This window comes from Haplochromis burtoni, unplaced genomic scaffold (genome assembly GCF_018398535.1).
Source record: "Haplochromis burtoni strain Fernald_Lab_line unplaced genomic scaffold, NCSU_Asbu1 Contig_143, whole genome shotgun sequence".
Classification (NCBI taxonomy): domain Eukaryota; kingdom Metazoa; phylum Chordata; class Actinopteri; order Cichliformes; family Cichlidae; genus Haplochromis; species Haplochromis burtoni.
In genome coordinates, this window is record NW_024582504.1 from 1,207,889 (window position 1) to 1,232,037 (window position 24,149).

Sequence of the window (24,149 nt, forward strand, 5' to 3'; positions counted from 1 at the left end):
CAATTGTTCAATTTTTTTAAAAAAAAAGAATTTCTTCTTCACCAAAATCGCCAGCTTTCATTATGAAACATTATCTGTATTTATAGTAACAGCACAAAGTTTAAGTAAAATCAACCATCTTTAAGATCAAAGCAGCTGCTTTAATTTAAAGTGTTCCCTGCTCAAGTAAAAGAAGAGAAAGATTTATGTGAATACACCTTTGATTCAGCATACAAAGTGAAAAGAGGACTAAAGCAAGACAAATTTTACTGTTAGTATCATTATTATTATTATTAGTCACAGAATCTCATAACAAGAACACATATTAGAAAGATGCCTGCTGCATTTAATACTGAGGAATCATGTAGAAACAGACCACGAGGAATAGCATGACATCGTTCCGAATAACAGCAAACATCCAATCGTCAGGCAAGGAGTGGCACAGGACAGGCATATTCGTTTTTTTCTTTGTTTTTTTACCAAAAAAATAAATACCAGCAAACTGAGGAGCCTCATTCAGCGACAAACTGGCAGTTGAAGCAAACGCCACTCAAAGTCTGAAGTCATCTCTCCACAGGCACCAAGAGACAGAAACATATCCTCTGTGTGGAATTTCAAGAGATCATACTTGCTAAATAAACGAAAAGTTGGCGTGCTACGTAAAAAAAAAAAAATTACAAATTTAAAAATAGAAAAAAATATCTGTCAGGAGAATACGAGGAAGAAGGAAGAAGCATGCAGATTATAAACAGCGAAAATACAACTTGCATGGAAACTTCTCAGGAAAATGTTTTTAGAAGCTGCTGTCAAATAAAAACGGCTCCAGTTCTAATCTTGTTCTTTTGATTATTTCATTTATTTTTTCTTTAATGCTCTCAACGCATTTACTGGGAAAGAAAAATGGGCTTCTTCATGTGACAGCAGCATTCCTGTTTCTGCTACATTCACTGTACTGCAGGAGGATGGGTCATCTGTCACTGCACTGGTACAAGACAGTACTCTATACTGAAAATAACACCAACCGCAATAACTATAGTTACTGATATTCAGGTAAACGTGACGAAGAACAGAACATTAATTAAAGTCCATCCCAATTACAGCCGTCGCCACGGTTCTTTCAGCTGTTTCCTTAGCTGCCGTTGTCATCCCACTTCATACGGGCACCACAAATATTTTATCTGACATCAAAATTGGTCCTATTATTGGTCCGCTGAAATGTATTTCAAAACAACAAACAAGAGGAGAGGGGGGGAAAAAAGTTGAGCTTCCCACTTAAAGGAGACTGTAGCTTAGTCTGGGTGGCAGCTTTACATTCTTGGCAATAACAGCACCTCTTTTATGTTTTAAAGAAAAGACAACTGCGCCAATCTGCAGTGTGCTCAAATTTACAAACTCCACTGACGTGAACATTTCACCAAGAAAATACAATTTTGTGGATTTTCTTTTAAATATATATAGATATAGATATATAGAGAGAGCGAAAGAGTAAGTATTTAGTAAGTATTTTACAGTAACACTCGTGGCCGACACAGAATCAAAATGCGCATCTTTTTTTTTTTTCATAGAAATCATACAGAGACATTCGGTTCACACTGGTCGTCACATTCCTGTGAGTCGGGCAGAGAGGAGTGCTGCTGCAGCGTGTGTCCACCGTGTGGCAGCATGTAGGTATCCTGGATCGTGTTCAGTGCGATTTCTCCTCAGCGCTGCGGGTTGTAAATCTGACACACTGTAGCACATTCTCCGTCTCGCTCTCGAAAGGGGCTGATTTGGCTTCTCGAACACCGACCGTAGGAGGGATTCTAAAAAAGAGCCAAGATCTGTCACCGGCCTGTTCATCAAAACCGCTCTTCAGTTCAAGACTCCTGCAAAGATTTGTCATACACTGACAGTCAGACGATGCTGTGTAAAGGCTGTGGGAAACTGTGGTAACGGTGAATAATTGCACTGTCTCTCTTCAAGGGAAGACCACGAGCTAAGCAAATCAGGCACGAGTCTGACATTGCCTGTGTGTAACTTGGTGTGAAATACTGTGGAAATGTGCACGATTTTATTGCACTACATCTGCAACGCCTTTAAGTGACCTTAAAGGAGTAAATATTATCATTATTATTTCAGTATTATTAATCTCCACATATTTGTTTACTTCTCACAGAGATCTCCAGGATGATCTCCATATCTGGTCCTTTTTTATGCACTCTGATACTTTTCGTTTTTGTCAAACTCAAACTAGTTTCACTTCTGTGGGAATAAGCTGAGAAGAGAAGTGAACTTTCATTTGAGGTTTCAAGCCAGAAAGGGATTAAACGACAACACACTGGTGTGTTTTCTGTGCGGTTGCATGGGTTACGTGGCTTTAACAGGAAGAGAAATGAGTTATGCCAGAAAACTGGGAAATATGTAGCTAATTAACTAATTCCACACAATTTGTTATTTGTGAAAGAGCTACAGGTTGATAGCCAGGCTTTTAATGATTACTGTGGTAGCTGACAGACTGTGTCAGGTCCTGCTGGCTTTACAGACAACAAGAATTCTTCCAGGTCAAAATGGAAGCAGGAACTCATTTAATTAATTAGGAACATAACTAATCAGCGAAAACATATAAAACAATTATCTATTAAACAGCAAATAAGCGGTCAAAGTGCACCTCTCTCACCTGGTTATAGATGGACATCAAATACTCCTTCCTCCACTGCCTCTATATCCTCCTCAGCAATTACTAGTGGGAACAGAGAAGGTGAGGGCAAAGAAATAAGTGGCGGTTTGGTCAGCCATCTGGAAATGCAAAGCATCGCCTAAAACCCAGAAATGTGCGGCCTTTGTCTATTTACCATTCCCAATTCATTCGTCTGGCAGCATTGTGCTGCCCACTGATGGAGCAGGTTTGCACTGATACGGAATTGAGCCAGGCAGGGCGCCACTTTTGCTAATGTCTGATGAAAACACTGCCTTTATGAGTCACTAGCCTCACTGTGGTGGACCATTTACATTTCCATTGCAAATTACACTCTATTGTTGGAAGAAAACCCTCCAAATGTCAGCTCCCCATACACTCAAAGGAAGACAAAAGCCCCCATCAAAAAGTGGAGGTGTTGCAGTGGTGACATGAAGTCAAAATTCCTCCAGGCTACACTTGTTTATCTTTGATGCCTGCGATGGGAGATTCTATTTTATCAGCATGAGGGGTCAAACTTTAAGGTCTGTACACATATCAAGCTAGCTGGTACTGTATTCATTCCTGTGAGAAACAAAGATTCTAAAAACAAATAACTCGATGCTTGAAAAATACACTTATTCTGTGGGGGCTTTTTGCTCATGCCTGTAGGCCACAGCCAGCAGCAGGTAGTTGCATAAGGACCATAGATATATATATATATATGTGTGTGTGTGTATATATATATATACTAGAAATAGGAGGGCTGGCTCTATCCAAAAAGGCTGAAATTGATCAGAAATGTTATAAAAGACAGTTATCAGTGGAATCACAAATCATTTTTTAATTTTTAATGTAATACGTATTTAGACATGTGCAGGGGTCCATTTCAGCAATCATCCTCTTGGAAACATGAGGGATGCTAGCTGCATGTAGATGCATCTTACCAGTGTTCTGCAGGCTGGGTGGGGTGTTAGCAGGAGGAGGGAAGCTGTAGGATCTGGCCTGGAGAGCTGGCGGCGCTTCATGGCTGATGCTCTTGGTCCTCTTCCGGCACTCAACAGCCAGCCGGCTTCGGCAGGCCTTATGGCAGTTGACCCCGCAGGCTGCAGTGGGAATGTTCGCATGATGGGAGAAAGATGGAGGCAGGGACAGGTTTCGGGAGAGGAGGAGAGGACGGGGGGATCGGAAGGGAGGGAGGGACAATCGGCGAGAGAGCAGGCGAGACAGGAAGAAAGGATGAGAGGGCCAGGGGCGAGAGGAAGATGGAGGTGGAGAAGAAGGGTCAGACAAAGGGACGGGTGCAAACTGATGAGACGGGGCAAACGGGAGAGCTAACGGTGACAGTAAAGTGCTTCGACATGCTGTACAGACACACGAACACTGGCACATGCACACGGTAAGGCCGACTGTGCCCGACAACAGCTCTGTCAGCTGTGGGTAGTCTACAAGGAGAGGAGTGATGGGTCACCCAGCAAGGCAGCAGGAAAGCACCTGAGTTACTGGAATCCATGGCAACAGAAATCTTTCCTGGTTCATTTCTTCACTGTCACTGGTGGTAGTCACCTGACTTTAAATAACTATAAAGTGTGCAGATAAGCATCATATCAAGAGAAGAAAACAGTAACAACCTACATAGTGGCAATATAACTAATTTTGGTCATACTGGATTTTTGAATAATGCTTATTTCTTTAACTCACTATGAATTTTTCATTCTAAAATAATTATCACAGATATTCGTCAGTTCCCAAATAATGACACATACCTATCAGTCTTTGCTTAAACTCTCATGTACTCTCATGTCTTTCCAATGTATATGAAGCTATAAATGTTGCTACTTTTCCCAGTCTTCATGCTATGGTGAGCAAAGCAGCTGGGGGATGACAATTCAAATTTAACAAGGAGATCTTAGAGCAGTCTTAAGGTCTAAAGCAAAAAAAAGAAGCCTACTTGCTAAAACGTCAAAAAGATAGAAAGAAGCAAAGATGTTTCTGTGATATGGATGTTAGAATGCTGGCATGAGCACAGCCCCACATCTGTTCAGACAGTGAGAGGTTTCTGATTCAAATCTCAGTAGCTGACATCTACTACCCCATTACACACACCAGACAACCCACACACATCAAGAGCGCTCCTGCACTGCACTGCACTGCAGTGGGTGATTCATTTCAATTATGTGCCTGCCGGTCTGTCTACCTCCCTGAGTTTGGGCTAACAATGGTAATGGGGATGAATGGCTGTGGGGCTCTCTCATTGACTTCCCCTGGTCTCATTAATGGAACAAGCCAGAACTAAAACTCTCAGTCAGGCTCACAGAATGCACTCCTGTAGAGTGGAGAGGACACGGGAGAGTGTGAGGGTCAGTGGTGTGTATGTGTGTCTGTATACACAGAGAACTGCATCGATCTCTTTGTGTGGATCTGCTTGTGTTATTTTTTAAAGCAATCACATGCTTGTCTTTGTATTTTAATAACAAACACAAGTTAAAGATTTAAAGCTCCTTACATAACTTGCCTCATTCACGCAAGCACTTTTTGCTACACTTTTTCTATGTACCAGTCACACAACAGAGAGCAACTTGGTGTTAACATCTTCCCCGAGGATGTTTGACATGTAGACTGGAGCAGCTAGTGATTGAACCACCAACCTTCGGATTAGCAAATGACCTGCTCTACCTCTCCTGAAGTACTAATCCGAGTCTCCCATCCAAGTACTAACCAGGCCCGACAAGATCGGTTGTGCTTAGGGTGGTATGGCCGTGACCTAGTCAACATGACGTCATCATGAAAAATAAGAAATTACTAATCCTTAAAGTTGTTACACTAATTCAAACACAAATATCTGTATTTGTTAACACAGGTGTCCTTTTGTTCTCCTACTTAGACCTCCAAAGCTCCAAGAGAACAACAAAGCATTACATCCTGCGATACACAAGAACTCTGCACACAATACAGTACTACTGTGAGGTTTCTCAAGCTGTCATTGCATTAACACAATACTTAACTTCTTCTAAATAATGAGATATTCACGCTAGTAACTGAACAAACTGTGTAGGCAAGGCTGACTGAGAAATCTTTGCAAAAACCTGACGTGGAATTTAGTTTATGCAACACAGAAAAAGCAGGGAAACGCCATCTATGAAATATCTGCCCTACCTTTCTCGCTCAGATGTCTGAGCTGTATCCAATCACTCCTTAAAAGACTACAGCAGATGGAAACTAGGTTTATTTGCATTTGGAGAGCAACATATTTGTTGCAAATTATTTAGAGAGTTTAACGTCTGCAGATCATCACTCTGCTTTACAACATCAGCACGGACCACCAACAGCATGTCCACAGAGGGGGGGGTGGACAAGCTGCAAATGTGTTTAAGAAGGTAGCCGGCCTCTGTGTATGTGCATATGTGAAATGAACCAGCTTCCTCAAACACAGGTCCACTTGGAAGCCTGAAAGGGCAAATAATTCTCCATTGTGTATAGTGTGCTCTCCGGTGATGGAGTTTATCCAGCTGCTTAAGCAGAGGGCTTTGAATATAATTAAATGTGTGATATGTTTGATGACATTTACTTAGCACTCAAAAATCTGTGGAAGGTGCAACAGATGGGAATCGATGGCTTCAAAAAAAGGCACTAATTCCTTGAAGCTTGTACCCTTCTAGCTAGAACAAGTTTATTTGTGCAGAAAACAGCGAGCAAAAGCTGAACGACTCCTCTCTTACCTTTACATTTGTAGCCTTGCTTGTAAAATCCCCAGATCTGGAAAAAAAAAAGAAAAGAGAGGGGAAAAGGAGTGGGGTTGGGCAATAATCCTGATTTTATTTTGTTTAGGACACAAGGCGCTTTATATAATGAGGTAAAGACACTACAATAATACAGAGAAAACTGCAACAAACAGGCAACTGTGAGTAAGCACTTGGCAAAGCACGGCAAGTAAGAGGTACAATGAAGCAAAGAGACACGTAAGGTGTGAGAGCGAGATAGAGGGAAAGAAAAGGGGGAGAGAGACGGGAGGCCGGCTGGACAGAGGGGGTGGAGGGGGACCGAGATCAAGCGGGATGCAGGGAGCGCACAGGCAGTGGGGGAACAATGACATGAAAGAGCTGAACTGGAGATCACACACCGCACTGGCACATCTGAGGAGGCACAAAATATCCTGACCTCTTCACGTACACACATACAGACACACACAAACCTACATGAATGACAGCAAAGCCACATACACCTGTAGGTGCACATTTGCACACTGACACAAAGAAAGTCTCTCTCACGCACACACACACACAGCCAGAGGCTTTAAAACAAAGAGAAGTTAGTTCTGAGCAGAATATCCAAACACAACTATCATCACAGCCCTGCCTACGCTGACTGACCTTTAAAGCCTCTGTAGACGCTAAAACACAACACACTACAAACAACAGCTGGAAACATGCTGGTTTTAATTTAAGCTTTGCCACCTCTACTGGCTGTAGTTACACATTTGATATTTAAAAAATGCACCGGGAGACGTTTATGTTTCTATTTTTGAAATCATTTCTAGTGCCTCAGTGCTGAGTTTTCAACCAGCACTGACAAGCAGTGTGTATTTAATTTCTCAGGTATTTTAAGGCAATCTTTTATCAAATAGGAAAGTTCAAATAAGGGAAACTGTGCTGTCTTTAATGCCCCGACTGTAACAAATCTCAAATGTCATTCTGTTCCTGCTAAATTGCTTAACACAAAAAAAGTGACAGAAGGTAAAATTTGGCTTTTATACGATGAGAAAAGTTTCCATTTATCATTCTACTGAATTCCCACGAACCTTTTTTTGTTATTGCCATTTTATTTTAAGTATTTTCAAATGAGGGAACAAGTTGTTTTCTAAGTGACTGACATCGGCCATTATTGTGGAAGAAATAATGGAAGAAAATGTCCAAATTTGGAATTGGAATCACTTTATCTAGACAAGCTCAAAAGTACCCTATTTTTTTGTCTCTAGTGGAGGAAGGGGGTTAACTGATCGAACTAACATTTTAGTCTGTCAGACAAAATAATTTGCAGTAATTTATGTCATGCATATAAGTAAAAAAAAGAGCACACATCCCACCGTTTCCATGTGCACACATGGAAAAACAGGGACAGGGAGAGCAGCAGCATGACCCTGTGCAGGACGCAGCAGGCAGGAAAGCCTGGTGGACGGGCACGCCTCTTTCAGTCAATTATGTTTAAGGCTGTGAAATCATTTGCAGTAAAGCATCACTGTTCACTGTAAATGATTCTCAGAGTAGACGCATCCTTCTCGGCCTCTTGCCAATATTTTTTATGTTACATCTTTCAGAATCAGGCTCAGGACTGGGAGTTAAATTTAACATGTAGTTTTTAACCTCCATTATTATTTTTCAGTTTGTAGACCTTTATGCTAGTTTAAGAACCTGTAACCATATCAAACACATAATATGACGTCAATGTACAATTAACCCTGCAAACCAAAAGCTCATCGACAGCTCCAAACACTTAGTTTCAGACATTACATACTCTTACCAAACTCTGCAGTCCAGCAGGACAAGGTCACCCACACATGTCCATAGTAGGCTTGTTTAGAAATGCTAGTTTGCAGTATGAGCATACATGCATGTACAAATGTACCTTGGAAATCAAGTATATACTGCATACTGCAAAAGATCTGTGACTGTAATGAGATATTTTTATCTTTTGTCACAAGGTATGAACACTCTCGTAACTCAAAACAGAATAAGAGATGCAGCATGCGTCAAAAAGCCTCGATGCATCACTCTGTGTAATTTCTCTTCTGAAACTTGTTTGAATCTTTTCCAGAAGCCTGCTGCATCCTCCTGAGATGGAGAAGCTTGCATACAGTGCATTGTCAGCTTGCTTCTGTAATCTGTAAGCCAGTAATTAAAATAAAAGACCAAAGAAGAATGCAGGCACCACAGCACCAGACTGAACATCCTTGTGCGAATACTGGTGACTGGACGCTGGTGTTTACAGAAGGCCCGGCTGGAATTGGACAGCATGTTTTAGGCAAGTGTTGAAAAATGTGCTGCAGGAAAATATTTTGTTTGCACAGGAGCCAAGAGGAAAGCAGACAGATGAGGAAGTGGTTGGTGTACAGTATCTACCTCTGCCACACACACACACAGATATATCCAAAGGAAGAGGCAGACTGCCAGGGTCCTTATCTTTCCCTGCTCTGTATTCTGAATTTCCCCCATGACGATTTAAAAGTAACAGACTTTCCCCAGAGTTTAACGTGCTGCTGTGTACATGTTTAATTTTAATGGAAACACATACGGTTGTCTGTACGTCTCTCTCGAGAATTGGTCCGCTTATAATGCAATATAAAGAAATGAATGTCTCTACTTCAACATTAAAGGCCTGTTCTCATTACAGCTTAGTCACTGTCTGTGTCTCAATAACACAGAGATCCTTGGGGGACTTTTGGGAACGTTGAGAGCCAGAGGACGCACACTCACACACCCTTAACACTGCCACAGACGAGGGTTATCATCTCACCCAGTTAACTTCCTCTCATATTTCCCAGAATGCAACTTCAGCAGTGTGTGGCTGCAGCTCAAAGTGATTGCACTACCCTGACCTGACAGGAGGAACCTTAAAGAGTTGTGCTACCACGGCTTGACAGTGGCAGCCAAGGCAAATAATGAAGTGCATGACACTGGGGCATTTATAAATCATACAGCTGAGTCAGTGCCTAAAATCGAGTTTTTCATGGACTGTGTTTCATGAACATTTTAGGATGGACTGAGGTCAAAAGCAGAATTATACACAAGCTGAAAAGATGGCTACTGTTTAAGTTTTAGGCATAGATGTTTACTCACAAAGCCAGCACAGTGTTCACAGAACGTGGGCTTGACATAGGTGGTCTCCGTAAAAGTGTGGATGAAACCCATCTTGCAGTTCAGCAGAGAGCTGGCTTTCATAAAGTAGTCTATCATCTCCTCCCTGCTGATCTTCCCGTCTCTGTAAGAGGACGCAGAAAGAGACGAATGTCACAGAAAGCAGATTGTAAGTTGGCTCAGTCTATAAAGTGCTTGTGAATAAAGCTACAGATTCTCACTGGTTCTTGTCCAGTTCTCCAAACTTGCTGAGGTATGGAAAGTTGTTCCTGATTGCTTCAAATTCATCCCTGGAGATATTGCCATCGCCATCTGTGTCAAAGTTCTTGAAGACTGACTGAAAAGAAGAAAGATGTCAAGTAATTAGGCTGTTTTTAGGGAAAAGTGATTACTGTGATTGCCTGAAAAATAACACAATAATTTATGTATTTAAAATTTAGATCCACAGATTTGTCCATGCAGTCTAAAAGATGATTTTATAATCCAGCAGTTTGATAATGAAGAGCACTGGTGAGCGTTATTGTTTTTGAATTAATCATTTTAGTGGTAAAAGCCTAGAGATGTATCAGTTTTTGAACTTTTGATCTCTGACAGTTGTGGTGGTGAGTACAGCCATAGCTCATTTTTATCCTTATCCTTGTAGCACCTCTCAGGCTCTGAGAGATGTGAATATGAAGGGAGCAGAGAAACTCACTTCCACCATCTTCTCTATGTGTTTCTTGATGATCGTGGGGTCAGCGCTGGGCTTCACCGAAACGGCCCACTCATCAATCATACTGGGCTTGGGATCAGGTGCGGGGGCAGGGCTGGAGTTCTGCTACAGTTGATGAGAAATCAGAGACCATGAGATCAATAATAAACCAGGGAAGTGAAGCAAAGAAAGCTGCCACACAGGGCAGAAGTCAGGAATAACCTCGGTGGATCAGAATGAAAATACTTTTTGAAAAAGATTTCCAGCGTAACAATTCTGATATTTTAATATCTTAAGATAAATATTGTCTACAGTATATTTGTCTGAAATGCAGGCAGTTTTAGATTGAGGTTCAGAAGGCACGCTTAAAATCACCATTATCTATCATAGCAAGTCTGTAGAAAAGCAATATTAGTGCATGAGAGGTGAGGGGCTGGGAACACACGGGATGAGTATATCACCATGCTGCTTACCACTGGCTTGCGTGGTTCCCTCTGTAAAGACATCTGATAGATCTCCTCTTCTGTGTGGTATTGGTCCAGAGACACCTGCACAAACAGCCAATGTGAAAAAGGCACATGAAAAAATTCAAGTAATTTCCATTAATCAGGTAAAATCAGGTATTAACACCACCAGTTATTTCAAATAAGAATACTTTTATTTCTTAAATGTAAAATACTTTTTCTATAAACATAACAAGTAAAGATTTAAAGTTTTTTTATAGAGTTACATTTTGGTTCATACCTTCCAAATCAGTCCTACATAACCTAAACTAAAGGCTAAAATATTGTTTGCTAGCTAAAAATATGACATTTTGAGACATCAGTGGTTTACGCTAGCAGCCTGTGTCTAGTTAGCTATTAAAGTATGAACTGTGTTAGCAAGCTACTGGAGTTAGCTAAGGCACTATACATATTTAAAATGGTAAATGGTCTGTATTTGTATAGCGCTTTACTAGTGCCTAAGGACTCCAAAGCGCTTAACATATGCAGTCATCCACCCATTCACACACTGGTTTGATTTGATTTGATTGATTAGCATTCAAATATCTCAGTGAAAACAGAACAAAGATCTACCACAAAGCAAGAAAGCATGAGACAAGGCTAATCAAAAGGTATTGGCTGAAGCATTTGCTTATTACGCCAACCCTTTTAACAAAAGATCTTTTTGCATGCAGCTCCTGTACACAGGGCTCGAAGCAAATAATAAAACAAAGCAAAAACAAAACAAACAAACAAACAAGAAAAAAAACTTTCCACCTTAGATAAGTAACTACATCAAAGCAAAAGAATCAAGAGGGTTTTTTTGTTTTTTTGTTTTTTTCTTTTTTGTTTTTTGCTCTTTTCATTCTTGATTTATATATTTTTCTAATACTGTATTTTTAAACATATTTTTAAACAAGGAAAATGAACTACACCTTTTTAAATCACTGTCATAACTATTCCACAGGTTAACTCCTCTAACAGAAACACATCTCTGCTTTATATTTGTCCTCATCTTGTTTTTTTTAAAGAAATCTGTTCCCCTTAAGTCATACTCACTCTCTCTGACTTTGAACAGCTTCTGAGTACTGGGGCAAAGCAAGTTATTTTGTGCTTTATACATTATCTGTGCCATTTTATACTCAACTAAATCATAAAATTTCAGGGTATTCAGATTAATAAACAAAATGTTAGTTGGTTCTATATAGTTTGATTGGTTTATAATTCTTATAGCTCTTTTTTGTAACTTGAAAATAGGAAGAGTGTTCGTTTTATATGCATTACCCCATATCTCCAGACAGTAAGTCATATATGGAAGCAACAGAGTACAATAAAGTGTGTATAATGATTTTTTGTTCAGGACATGCTTTGTTTTATAGAGAATAGCAATGGTTTTTGACATTTTTGTTTTCACATGGTTTATATGAGACTTCCAGCTCAGCTTATCATCAATTATCACTCCAAGAAATTTATTTTCGTACACTCTTTCAATTTCAATTCCATTAAACCTTATTTTAGATACATTTTTCATTTGTCTAGTGCCAAAAATAATCAATATTGTCTTCTTTATATTTAATGATAACTTATTTACATCAAACCAGTTTTTTAATATATTTAACTCCTTTTCCGCTGTAGTCAGAAGCTGTTCTAGGTCACTGGTGAAGGCAAGCTACATATTTAAATGTAATGAGAGGGGAAGACCCAAAAGTCTTTCGCTTTAATGTGCAGAAACATCATAGCTTAGAACTAACATTTGAGTTTGGAAAGCTTATATAAGTTTACTTTTTGGTTCATTGGTCTGTTAGCAATTTGCTGCAACACTTAGCAGCCTGCAGCCATTTATTGTTGCTAACTGACGGAACTCAAAAGAAGTCACCTAATATTTCATCTGCAAACCATTTCAGAACACTTGTCACCTGCTATATATAGTGATATAGAGCAACTGCATGCTTTCGTTCTGAAAAATATATTGCCACGTTGTCTGAGCGCACACCATTTATTGCAATCTTTTGCTAATTACTGCCCACATACGCACATTGAAACCTTTTATTTAACGGGCATTGATCCAGTTTCTTGTATGGTGCAATATAATATTGGATTCTTTAATGGAGGCAAAGGTTGTCATCACTTGACTTGTGTTAACTCTAAAGTCACATGATGTCAGCTGAAGTAGCTCCATTAAGTGACTTACTGTCAAATGTAGTTCAAAGCTGAGGATAGTCAATAAACATGGATCTATATGCATCTGTTAATTTGTAAGTTTAAAGACAATATATAAGCTTAATTACTTTATATTGTGAAAATTTTAAACAATAGCAATAATCCAAACACCTAAATCCAGGCATCTCATAACAACAATTTGTTGAATATAAATGTATTCACATATAGTTTCTGAACGCATCTGTCGAGTACTTAACACAAAGACCCTTTCACACAGAAACATATTTCTCAGAAGACCTGTTAAGCAGAGTCATCTCTTGCGTACAGAGCCATTATAGCAACAAGTGAGAGAGCAGCATCTATTTTTTGCACTTGTAAACACCACAGACATGTGGCATATACGGTCTATGGTTAACACATTTAGGTCTGCTGCTACACGTACTCGTCTACTGCATCCACGCTTGGCCTCGTACACTTTTGTTTTCCTTAAGTCCTACTCTCTCACTGTACTTGTGTGTCTTGTGTTTTAGTCAGCTGGGACAAAATTGCTAAATTATTTTCTTTTTATTGAACCGTGTCATTTCGAAGAATTTCAGGGAAAAGGTTCAGTTGCAAAGCTGCAGCAAGTACATCTGAAAAGCTGAAGAGAAAAATAACCTGCGTGGTTTGCTTATTTTACCTGTCTAAAATAAAGCATGCCTTCCCCTTTTCATTATTTTGAAGGATTTATTGACTTGCTTTCCATCTTATCGCTGCAAACCCAGCAGGCCTCATGCTAGATCAACTCCAATAAGCACTGGCATAAGATAATTGGATATTGACTCTGTCCAGCAAACTTTTTCTCTTGCCTCTCAGCTCCAGAAGCTGTCAAGTTATTTTCTTTTATTTTCACAGGAGAAAAAAGGAGAAACCAGCTGCAATCTCACAGCAACACCTGCTACCAGTAATTGATCTCCTAGGATTGTTTAAATTCAGAAAGCGCTCAAATTCAGGAGATTCTTGTCTGCATCTGCCAAAAATACTGACATACACACACACACACACTGGGTTGTGAAGTTGTAAAATGCCACTACCACCTCAGCTTTCAAACTAAAGAGCAGGTAGCAACAATTAAGGTATCATTCTCACTCACTGTTACATGATATTACAGTACATCCACTTTATTTCAAGTGTATGTGTAGTAAAATATTTGCTTAAAATATATTTCTTTCTACTGACTTATTTAGTCATTGAGGTAAATCCAAAACATTGCCTTTTGTTTAAATTCCAGTTAGATTTTGGTCTGAATGCAAATCAGTTTAGTCTGTTTTCCCTGGGTAAATAAAAACAGCTGAGGATATCCTCACTGCTGTATATTTCCTGTGTGCTACTGTGCTCTCTAAAAACCCTCTCATTTCTCTCTCTATCAAAATGTTTGTCAAACCACAAATTATGAGCCATTTCCTTTTGTTGTTGCCGAGTGCCACTAGTCAAAGCAGATGTCACTGACTGGCACCATGGTAACATTGGTTACAGTCTTGCATTAGCCTGGTAGGAGGTGTATACTTTTTACTTAGTTTTTTTTTTGTCTTTATTATTGTAAAACTACAAAACAGCCCAGTCCAAATGAATGTGGTCTCAACTAGTTATGTGTATAAAGCAAACATGTCCACAGAGTCAATGTCTTCCATTCCAGCCACTCTGCCAACATAGGCCAGACCAGATCTGTCAAAGGACATCAGGGACATGATTGCAGCCCTGCACATGGCTGGAATGGGCCAGAAGACCATCAGCAAGAAGCTTCGTGGGAAGGGAAAAGCTGTTGGTGCGATTTCTCAGAAATGGAAGAAATATAAAATTACCATCAGTCACCTTTGATCTGCAAGATCATGCCTCACGGGGTGAGGATGATCATGAGAAAGGTTGTGGAAGGGTGAAGGTGGGTTGTGAATTGGTCTTCCAGCATAACAGTGACCCACAATATAGTCTCCAGACCTCAAAATGAAAAATTCAGCATTGGTTCAAACAATTAATTCCGCCACTGTATTTCTGTTGATCTGGATAACCAAGTAAGAATCGTATGAAAGTGAAAATGTCACAATGTCACTATGTTACAATTTTAATTAAACTGATCCTAAGCAGGCCTTAACACAAAGGTCTTTGTTGTTACTTATTACCCAAGCTTCACCTCTTCACTAAGTTTTATTTAAGCCTTTGTATCACCTTGCTGGCAAGTATAGCAATACACATGACAACAAACAGCAGTGAATGCATGCCTCCACCTCAGTTCTTCCCTCAGTAAAGGAATAAATACAGCTGAGCTATTAGTACAGCGATCTCTTAGGTAAAGGGCTTTCTTGAAAAACTGTTCAGATTTCAAAGAAGAGACTGCTGCTACTGAGATCCCCTTGGGTACTTTCAAAGCTAAAGCAACCTGACAGGGAAAGCTTTTTAGTCTAAAGGAATAGACATGAGGTTTCAGTGCAGGTTAACAACTTAAAGTTCAGTGAAAACGATGCTGCAGGGGTTACAACTCTCTGTCCCTGATAAAGAACAATGAGTCACTTCAAACAGTGGAACTGGGCTAGCAGTGTTACGAAAGTGAAAACAACAATGCTGACTTAAATGCCCTCTTTAATGTTCTCTGCACCCAAGCGTTAGCATTAAAGCTAATGTACGATGTCTTTTTCTTTTTTACCCATTTAGTTTTGTGAATTTTGCTCAGCCTGTGACACATTTATTTCTTTCCCTCCTGTACGGGCAGTACAACATCATGTAAGTGCAAATGTAAGTAACCCAGCTTGTCTCGCTTCTGCTTCATCTTGCTGTTCATTTTCAGTGCATTTCCAATCAAACGCTTAGTAACCATTTCTCTGTTATGCCACTGTGGACCACATCTGTAAATCCCATTTGCTTTGTGATTGAAGGTTCATGTTTTGAATCTTTTCCTCTACACATGATCTCTGACTTTTGTCTGTGCACAGATTCTGTCCCAGCTGGCTACAGTCTGTCTGACCACGAGCCAGTCGAATCACAGCAGAACAAAGTCAAACAGACTGCCTGTTTCACTGGCTGGAAATAAAATGTTTCCTCCTACTACCTCCTCACAGCCGTCTGGTTGACAAACAAATGCCACTTCATCATGACTAACTTGATTCGGGACCTGATTTGTCTCTTATTACCCCTTTAACTGCTTTCTGTAGAGGTAGGTAATTGAAGCCAAACATTTCTCTTGGACTCGGAACAAACTTTATACCCACTGTAAGTAAGTTGAGCAGGTCTGTGTTGGCATCGACGTTAGGTGGCGTGGCCTGAATGAGCGCCAGCTCTTGAAGGATAGCGTACAGCTGCTGGGTTTTTGCCAGGTTGACTCGTGTCTTCTCTTTGTCGGCCCAGTCTGGCAGTGCCACATGCACGGCTATCAGGTCTTTCAGGTGCACGCCAAGAATTGGGAACCGGAAGCCGGAGCATTCAGAAAAACGCTTGCGGTACTGACTGTAGTTGCCACATGATGTCACCAGTTCAATTAAGTTGTTAAAAACCTGTCGTAGAGTGAAAGGAATATAGGTTTGAGGAGCAGAAAAGAGAATGCCTGTCTCAGAAAAGATTGATTTGGAAGCATCACAAATATTGTCGAAAACTTTGCTCCAGATGGACTTGCATAACTGTAACTCGCCCAACTGTTGCATTTAACTTTCTAGTCATGTGGCTCAAATTCATAGTTCTAAAAAGGCACTGTGTAGGAGTAATGGGCACAGACAGGGAGCTTGGTACCGCTTACACAGAAGATGCTGAATACTCAATCAGGAAGCATTATCACTTATTAGCTCAGCGCACAGACATGCAGCGAACATTGAATTTGTCTGGTAGCGCCTGGTTGCGGTTGCCAGAAATAGATGACAGATGGCTGCAGCTACTGCACCTTGTTGGTCTCTGCACTGATGTGGGCCTGCGTGTCTTTGAGACGAGAGATGGAGCTGTTGCTGAGGCCGCCCACTACCGCCATGAGTGTATTGAAGTTCTGCAACTGTAGCAGCTTCTGTGAACGGAGGAGGAAGAAAAATTAGGAGTGAGGGTGAAAGAAGAGATATTTTATGAATGTGTAAGACACTGCCAAGAGCAACCTGGCCAAATTTTTTTTTTAAGGCGGAGAGAGAAAAAGATAAAGAAGGGTGGTATAAGTTAGGAAAAAAGACTTACAGGCAGTCAGAAAGATGCAGCTATGGAAATAAATGGTTACAGGGTGAAGAGACTTCTGGGTTAGATACTGAAAGAGTTTAGCAGCCCAAATACACATCCACACATAATCTGAATACCAAGAATTTAGTGAATGCTCTAACCTGTCTATGTCAAAGTTAGGCTAACTCTTTGTGAATGGCGCTCTGTGGGGCTGCTCGCTGCCCTTCAGACTGCTGGCATCTCAGTGAAAATCAATGAGGTCGCTGCTGCGTGGGAGGGCTGCCAGAGGGGATCATTTGATTCAGCTCAAACAACCTTTAGAATCAATTTGCAAAGCAGTATGGAAAGCAGGCCATCATTTGCAGAGTTTAGCTGCACCACGCATACATGTGTTCATCAGTGATGCCTGGGAAAGGTTTCACTGTCAACATGCCACACCTTTCCCTGTCACCTAAGAGTTAGCACACAGTGGACTGGTGATGCGGTATGCTTATCAAACGCAGGTGGAACATTCACAAAGAACACAATGTGCAATAAACTGAAGGCAGCCACGTTCACAATTGAATTTATAATGCAAGTGTGCAGTTGAGAAAAAGACACTAATGAGCATGAGTCATTTGTGATGGGCTCCCAGTAGGATGCCGAAATGGGACACAACCAGCAGAGGGAAGCTTTAGGAAATGTCAAGTGCAATAAGACTGCCTCCTGTGCTGCCTCTGAATACATCTGAAGCCAGCATGTGTTTGCCCTGGGATACATCAGAGAATATCAAAGTTTGTGGCATTTTAAATGGGCGGAAAATGAATGAGGAAATTTTGTGGAGGGTTTGATCTTCTCAGATGTGTATGCTCTAATTTTGGCCCACTCTTAGCCTTATTGGAGGACTTTGGGGCATAAATCGCCATTTAAGGTCATGCAAAGCATCTTAATCGAATTTAAGTGCAGTACAGTTTGTTTCAGTCCTGCATAATCCTGCACAAAGTGTGCTTGAGCTTCAGTGCACAAACTGATGGCCTAATACATTTGACTCTTCCAAAAGGTTCAAATTTTGTCTTGTCAGTCCACAGAATATTCTCCCAAAAATCTTTGGGAGAATCAAGATGTTTTTCAGGTTTTTTTGTTTGGTTAGTTGGTTGATTTGGGGGAGGTTTAGATAAATGAGAAATCGGCCTCTGTGTTCTTTTTGGTCAGCAGTGGTTCTATCTTTCACGGCTCTGTACATTCAAGTGAGGAACTAGATTGTGTTAAGCTTTGCTGATGCATTGGACACATGTTTGCAAACTGGCTTCATTCACGGCACTGCCCCAGAATCTGAATATAAAGAAGTTGGTGTAAGGTGTTTCATGGGAAAGATAGTTACTTTGGTTTTAATCATTAACTGCATAGACAGCCATGCACAATCATCCTAAGAGGACAAAAAAAAAAGGGAATTTAACACTAAGCATTGGCTTCATTAAAATGTCTGCACAGATCAGCTGAAGTTCTGTATTCATGAATTCATTCTACTTAATAAAGCCACAAATTAACCTTCACCAAACAGGGTTAGCTGTGCAGCTCATGTTACCATGGTTATCTGCTCTGGTTGAAACTGAGCCAGCTTTGTATGTGAGGATGTTCTCAAGCACAGCGGTCCTTTGACAGTAAAATCAGAATCAAGCCGCAATTTCCAGGGATGAAAAATGAAGCAAACGGGAAATGTGAAACACTGCAGTTCCTATAATGGCCACTTGAAGCTGGCTCTAAAAGTCAGACTTTACAGAATTAAAAAGCATAGCCTGGGACAGAGAACTGTTTTAACCTCTGCGAATCATTCTGAATGTGTACACATTTGAGCAAAGTAAGTATAATTGCATTATCGAACAGCCAGCAAAAATAAAATGAAGCCTAATGGCAAGTCATTCTTTTCAAATAACTGAAGAACAAAGAGTTCTCTGGTGATGGCAGTGAGTCAGCAGTGTGGGGATCACCACCGTTATTACGAAGGATCTCATAACAAACGAGAATATCCACCTAGCAGCTGGAAGGCTGTTTCAATCCACAACCACAAAGGCCAATGTGTATTCAACACAACAAATGTCATCAGAGCGCATTACAATTCATCCAAGGGATGCACACTTCAGTCACTGCACTGCTTTAATATTGTGGATAAGGAAACACGCTTTTTATTTTTGATTAGTACCAATCCAAATTAAACCACTGACAAATATAAAAGAGTTTAATTGGTGCACAGAACATCATGTGACCAGCTGACTGGCCAATAGACACCGCTGTTTGATGGCGATCTTTGGATCGGGCTGCACAGAAAGAGCTCATTATCCACCGTCTGCACAACCGAACTTTAGCTGTTCATCCTGTCCTCACCTCTAAAGTATCTAGCTCCCTGAAACACTCAAACAACCTTAAGTGTTCAGTTTGAAACACTTGGGAGAGCTCTGCTGGGCTTCCCCTGATAAGAACCCTGCAGAGGTGTTAGATTGCTGGCGTACCTCAACAGAGCACATTATGTGCGTCTAGCATGTGTTCTGCTGAAGATGAAATAAATGGAGAACGGGAGTAGACCTAAGCGACTCATAAAGATGAAAACAAACCCACACTAGACTTGCAGTAAGTAATGAGCATGCATTCACAGAGCACTGCAGGCTATTAAGATGAAAATTCTTTTTCTGCACTTTCTATGGCTGACTGAAGCTTCCTCTTAACGGCTTAGATGACTGAGTTGTCGCGTAGAGGGGAAACTCAGCCCATCTGGCAGACCGAACCAAGCGATAACATCAAGCTGAACTGAAATCAATTACAGAGAAGCCCCGGGTGCCACTTAAAGACATGCGTCTGTAGTGAAAGGACGACAGTCTCCAGACATATGGTTGGAAAACCATACAGCGCAGCTAGCTGGCAGTTTCTTCCAGGAAATTGTGGAAGTATTAAGATTAAGTGAAGATTAGGATTAGAGCGATCATGACATGCAGACGACCATAACGCTATAGCGAATGAGTACAGAAACAGGAAGGTGGGCACAGTTTTCAGTCATATTTCTCTAGTTGGAAACTAGATTCCTCCACTACAAAACATCATAATAATATTAATGAAGCATCTATAGAAAAGCAATTTTAAAAAAAGAAATAATTGCAATAATTCTGTCAATCAAGTGTATCTACAACTGTTTTGTGTCTGTTGTCTTTTTTGGCAAATGAAAAATGTTCAAAATACAAGTTTATGGAGGTGGTAAGAGAATCTTTAAGCATAAGTGTACAAAGGTAAACAGAAAGAAAAATCAGTTGTCTGTAGCATATGTGCAAAATAAATATTTCATTTTTAAATATCACCATTACCATAAATATCATATTTTCCTGAAACCCCCTAAACTGAAGGCATGACTGTAGGGCAACAGGTCAAGCTTTATGCTAAAAACTCTGCTGCAATTTTTTCTACTCTGTGTGATGTAAATATGAGAGGATATTTATAATATGGTCATGTCAGACACGCAGCTCTTTCTGCATCACAGAAGCCCACCCACTGTTTCCAGGGGTCAGCCAGTCAGAAGTAAGCTGACTGAAGCCTGTTTCAGACGGTGGATGAAGTCATGGACTGCACCAAGACTCAGCGTGAGATAAGTAAGGATTATTTGGTACTGTGAGTCACAGAGAACTACTCTGGTAAACTACAGGAACAAAAAAAACCATAGATAGCTGGAACTGAGCCCAAAGATCTCCTTTATTTTTAAAAGATGCAAAATTGGCAGCAGCATTATCTCACTGAGCAGGGAGCTTGGAATGCTAATACCTCCAATGCCTTTTTTGAATTAATGTTCCCTTTTTCACACAGTTGTGCTGCTAATGGGAAATCCTAGTATATTTTGCATTTGTTTGCAAGTCATAAGAGATCCTCGGTGACTTTTCCACTTCTCTCTGTTCCTCCTGGTTTTCACAGTTGCTTCCAAATCACCTTTCCTGCTTTTTTCTCTCTGCCCCCAACAATCACCCACTAATACTCTCTATCCATGAACCCAGAACCGCCAAGCTTTCCCGATTGTAACAGACCCAGCAGACAGACCTGTGCCACTCGGATGAAATGGGAGATAACAGCAGCTCTCTGCGGGGCGGTGGGCTTGCTGAGCACCATAAGCTGGATCCATTGTGAGACGCTGTTAAAGAGCGTGATGAAGCGCTCTAAGATGGGGTTATCCACCGTGCAGCCATGCATCACAAAGCTGTGGTAGTCCTGAAACTAGAAGGAGAAGTAAAGCATTGAAAGCCTTTATCTATTTAAATTACAGTACATCATATTCACATCCCACAGCAATTCTGAATATTAGAAAATGCCTGACGACAAACATATATGCAAAGGCCTTTCTCTTGTTTTGTATATATTCCTCTTGATTGTAGACATTTCTCTGTTTGTTATTTCTGCTGCCTTACTATTTATATTTTACTCCTGCACAGTTGGTGTAGAGCACCCATAATTCTGTTGTACACGTGCAATGATGATAAAGGGCTATTCTATTCTATTTTATTATTTTCTATTAACTGACTGTTTTGATTATTATGCCCTCCAGTTCAACAATAAGGCACCTTTAAAGGTGTAATTTGAAAAGCTACTTTCAGTCCACAAGGGGTGATCACAGCAGGTAGTTCTACATGTTTGATACAGCAGAGTTTTTGACAACCTTCCTGGCGAAAATGTCTCCTATGTCCATACAGTAAACCTGGATATGCAGTTGGTTAGCTTAGCTGTGCACAGAACTTTAAACAATGAAATAACAAGACTGGATACAAAATACAGACACAGTCTGAAATGAGAAGTACCGTAAGCCTGCATTATTTCTAATAGTCAAAGCAGGCGGAGACTCATCTGTTTCCAAAAAGAAATATTATACAGTATAGACTCTGAGGACATAACCCCATTTCTTACCCGATTTATAACCTCAGCAGATCCTTTCCCGATTCATTTATGGTCTGATTTGTTAGTTTCAAGTGTCTAATAGAGCTACATGTCCAAGTCAAATTTGGGTTAAAATTGCCACGAGACAGAAAACCATTAAGGTATTGACAACTTCCTATCACATGAGCATCTAATGCTGTATCAGTCCGATTAGCCCCACAAACACTGGATGACGCCATTACGTCTGTCTAATGCAATCTATGGGAAACAGCAAGCCTGGTTTATGAAATTATATTATTATATTAACTGTCTGTAGTCAGTCAAATGCAGACAAATAATATTGTGTAATTACAGCTGTACTCGTTGTTAGATCCTCATTAATTCGATTTTTTGTTTCCTTTTAGGCAAAACTCTATTTTAGCAGAGCCATGAAGACAAAGACAAAAGAAACGCCATTAACACTGTCCCTACTGTGCCACGAGCATCATCCCACTGGAATAAATTATCAACAAAAAGAATCCTCAAGCGTTTAATTCTGCCCAGACCCAGTCATTTCTTTTGCCTCCTGAAATAGCGCTCAAATTGAACACTATTTCCAGTCACTAAATATAATTACTGCCCAGTTAAAGTTGATTTTAACAACTATTGCTTAGCAACTGCAGTGAGCCTTGAATCATGTAAACACAGAGTTACTTGAGAATTTAAGAGCTGTAAACATCACAGTAAAAAAAAAAAAAAAACAGGGCCATGGTCACACTGACCAGGATCTTGCAGAAGGATTTGTATTCCAGATAGGTCAGGTGTTCAGCCAGTTCACAGGAGTCGAGGTGATCAAACAGCAGGGACATTTTCCTCTTTTTGGACACAGATGGGACACGCTGGGTCACCTGCCGCTTCCATTTATATGACGGCCTGAGAGGGGAGAAAAAGCACGGTTGTCTCTTTTAAGGTCTTTTGGAACTGCACCATAAAAAACTACACAAGGATCACTTTTATAGCCGCTGCAAAAGTTACAGCTGGCCTTTAAGGGCTGTTGGGGGAAAAAAAGGAAAAACTACCATGAGAAAATGATGATAGTACAATGTGTCTACAATATAAAAAGCCCTGAGAAACCTCATATTTGTAGACTGAACTACAACTCTCCAACTATTGCTGTAGAAGTTATTTTTAGAAGGCTATTCCCCTGCTTATTCTAAGATATTCTGGCATAGAAATCAAATCAGCTCCACGAATTCATTTCCTTGGAGCAATAAAAGAAAGCGGAGCCATATAGAAGTGGCATTTCTCAGAAAAGGACAGGTCACTGGCCCTGCATAGCACAGCTCAGCAATTTCAAATAACAGGCAATAAAGGGCTTGCTGACATAAACATCGGCAGATGGGGACACTCATTCAAACTGTCAACAACACACGCAGCATTCGGCGGCCTATTCACTCACACGCTGTCCAAGTCAATGAGCTGACTCTGCCTCTCATTGCCCTCAGTGGTCAAGAGGTCTTTATAGTCTTTGATCTGGTCTGCCAGCTCCGGGTTCAGATTGAACTCTGCGGGAAACTCAGAAATCCAGTACCTGGAAGAAAGAATAAAGGGAGAGAGAGAGAGAGGTGAGCGTGATGGCATACACTGAAAGGACTGGGCTGTGGTCAACTCATAATTTAAAATAGCATTATAGTTTTGGTATTTGATGAAACAAAGCACCTAATTGGAGCACATGAAGAAGACCATAGAAAAAACTAGAAAGGATAAAAGGATAAATGGAAATGACACTTGGAAAGATCAAAGATCTCTTAGAAAAAGGCAACGAGACGAGCAGAAGTCAGAAAAGATGGTTTGTTACTTGACGAGGTGGCATATTTTTGTTCGGCGCTCATCGGTGCAGCCATCCTCTTGAGATCTGATGCTGAAGTCAAGGTGCAACCGAGCTGCTCCTCGCAACACTACAACAACTTCTTCAAAAATCTCATTTAGATTTCACAGATTTAGAAGGGGAACAAAGTCTAGCACTATTTCCATTGCTCTGTGCATTATGTGTGAAAAAAGATATATTCATAGGCAGCATTCTTAGAAAAACACTGAGCAAAAAAAACACATAACATTTGTCACTGATGTAAGAACACTCAGAGGTGAAGGATACTTCAGCACGAGCTTCTTGGCCAGGTCAGCTGAAGGGATATACCAAGGGTGCATCATGAGGAACATGCGGACCAAGGATGCATCCTTCAAAGTGCCCTTCTCATCTATGAGGAAAAACAGGTCAGTCACAGTCACCTGTCATTAAGAAGATACCTCAGCATGTT

General features: G+C 40.5%; 1 protein-coding gene across 3 annotated transcripts in view; it reads right to left on the reverse strand.

Moving 5' to 3' along the window:
• Positions 1-243: 243 nt before the first annotated feature.
• LOC102303774 (RAS guanyl-releasing protein 2) overlaps positions 244-24,149 on the reverse strand; it is a 36,537-nt gene continuing 12,631 nt past the window's right edge. Inside the window, exons 3-17 of one of the 3 annotated variants that reach the window (XM_005931596.3) lie at positions 23,987-24,089; positions 23,690-23,746; positions 23,291-23,422; positions 22,614-22,764; positions 21,025-21,198; positions 16,718-16,834; positions 16,056-16,337; positions 10,648-10,722; positions 10,178-10,297; positions 9,705-9,820; positions 9,466-9,607; positions 6,352-6,388; positions 3,580-3,738; positions 2,636-2,698; positions 244-1,781 (exon numbers count right to left, since the gene is read on the reverse strand). In XM_005931596.3, the coding sequence (XP_005931658.1) occupies positions 2,640-2,698; positions 3,580-3,738; positions 6,352-6,388; positions 9,466-9,607; positions 9,705-9,820; positions 10,178-10,297; positions 10,648-10,722; positions 16,056-16,337; positions 16,718-16,834; positions 21,025-21,198; positions 22,614-22,764; positions 23,291-23,422; positions 23,690-23,746; positions 23,987-24,089 (1,724 nt within the window). In that variant the 3' untranslated portion in view covers positions 244-1,781; positions 2,636-2,639. Of the gene's footprint in view, positions 1,845-2,635; positions 2,699-3,579; positions 3,739-6,351; positions 6,389-9,465; positions 9,608-9,704; positions 9,821-10,177; positions 10,301-10,647; positions 10,723-16,055; positions 16,338-16,717; positions 16,835-21,024; positions 21,199-22,613; positions 22,765-23,290; positions 23,423-23,689; positions 23,747-23,986; positions 24,090-24,149 lie in introns of all 3 variants that reach the window. The other 2 variants (XM_042224591.1, XM_005931594.3) reach the window with 2 other exon arrangements.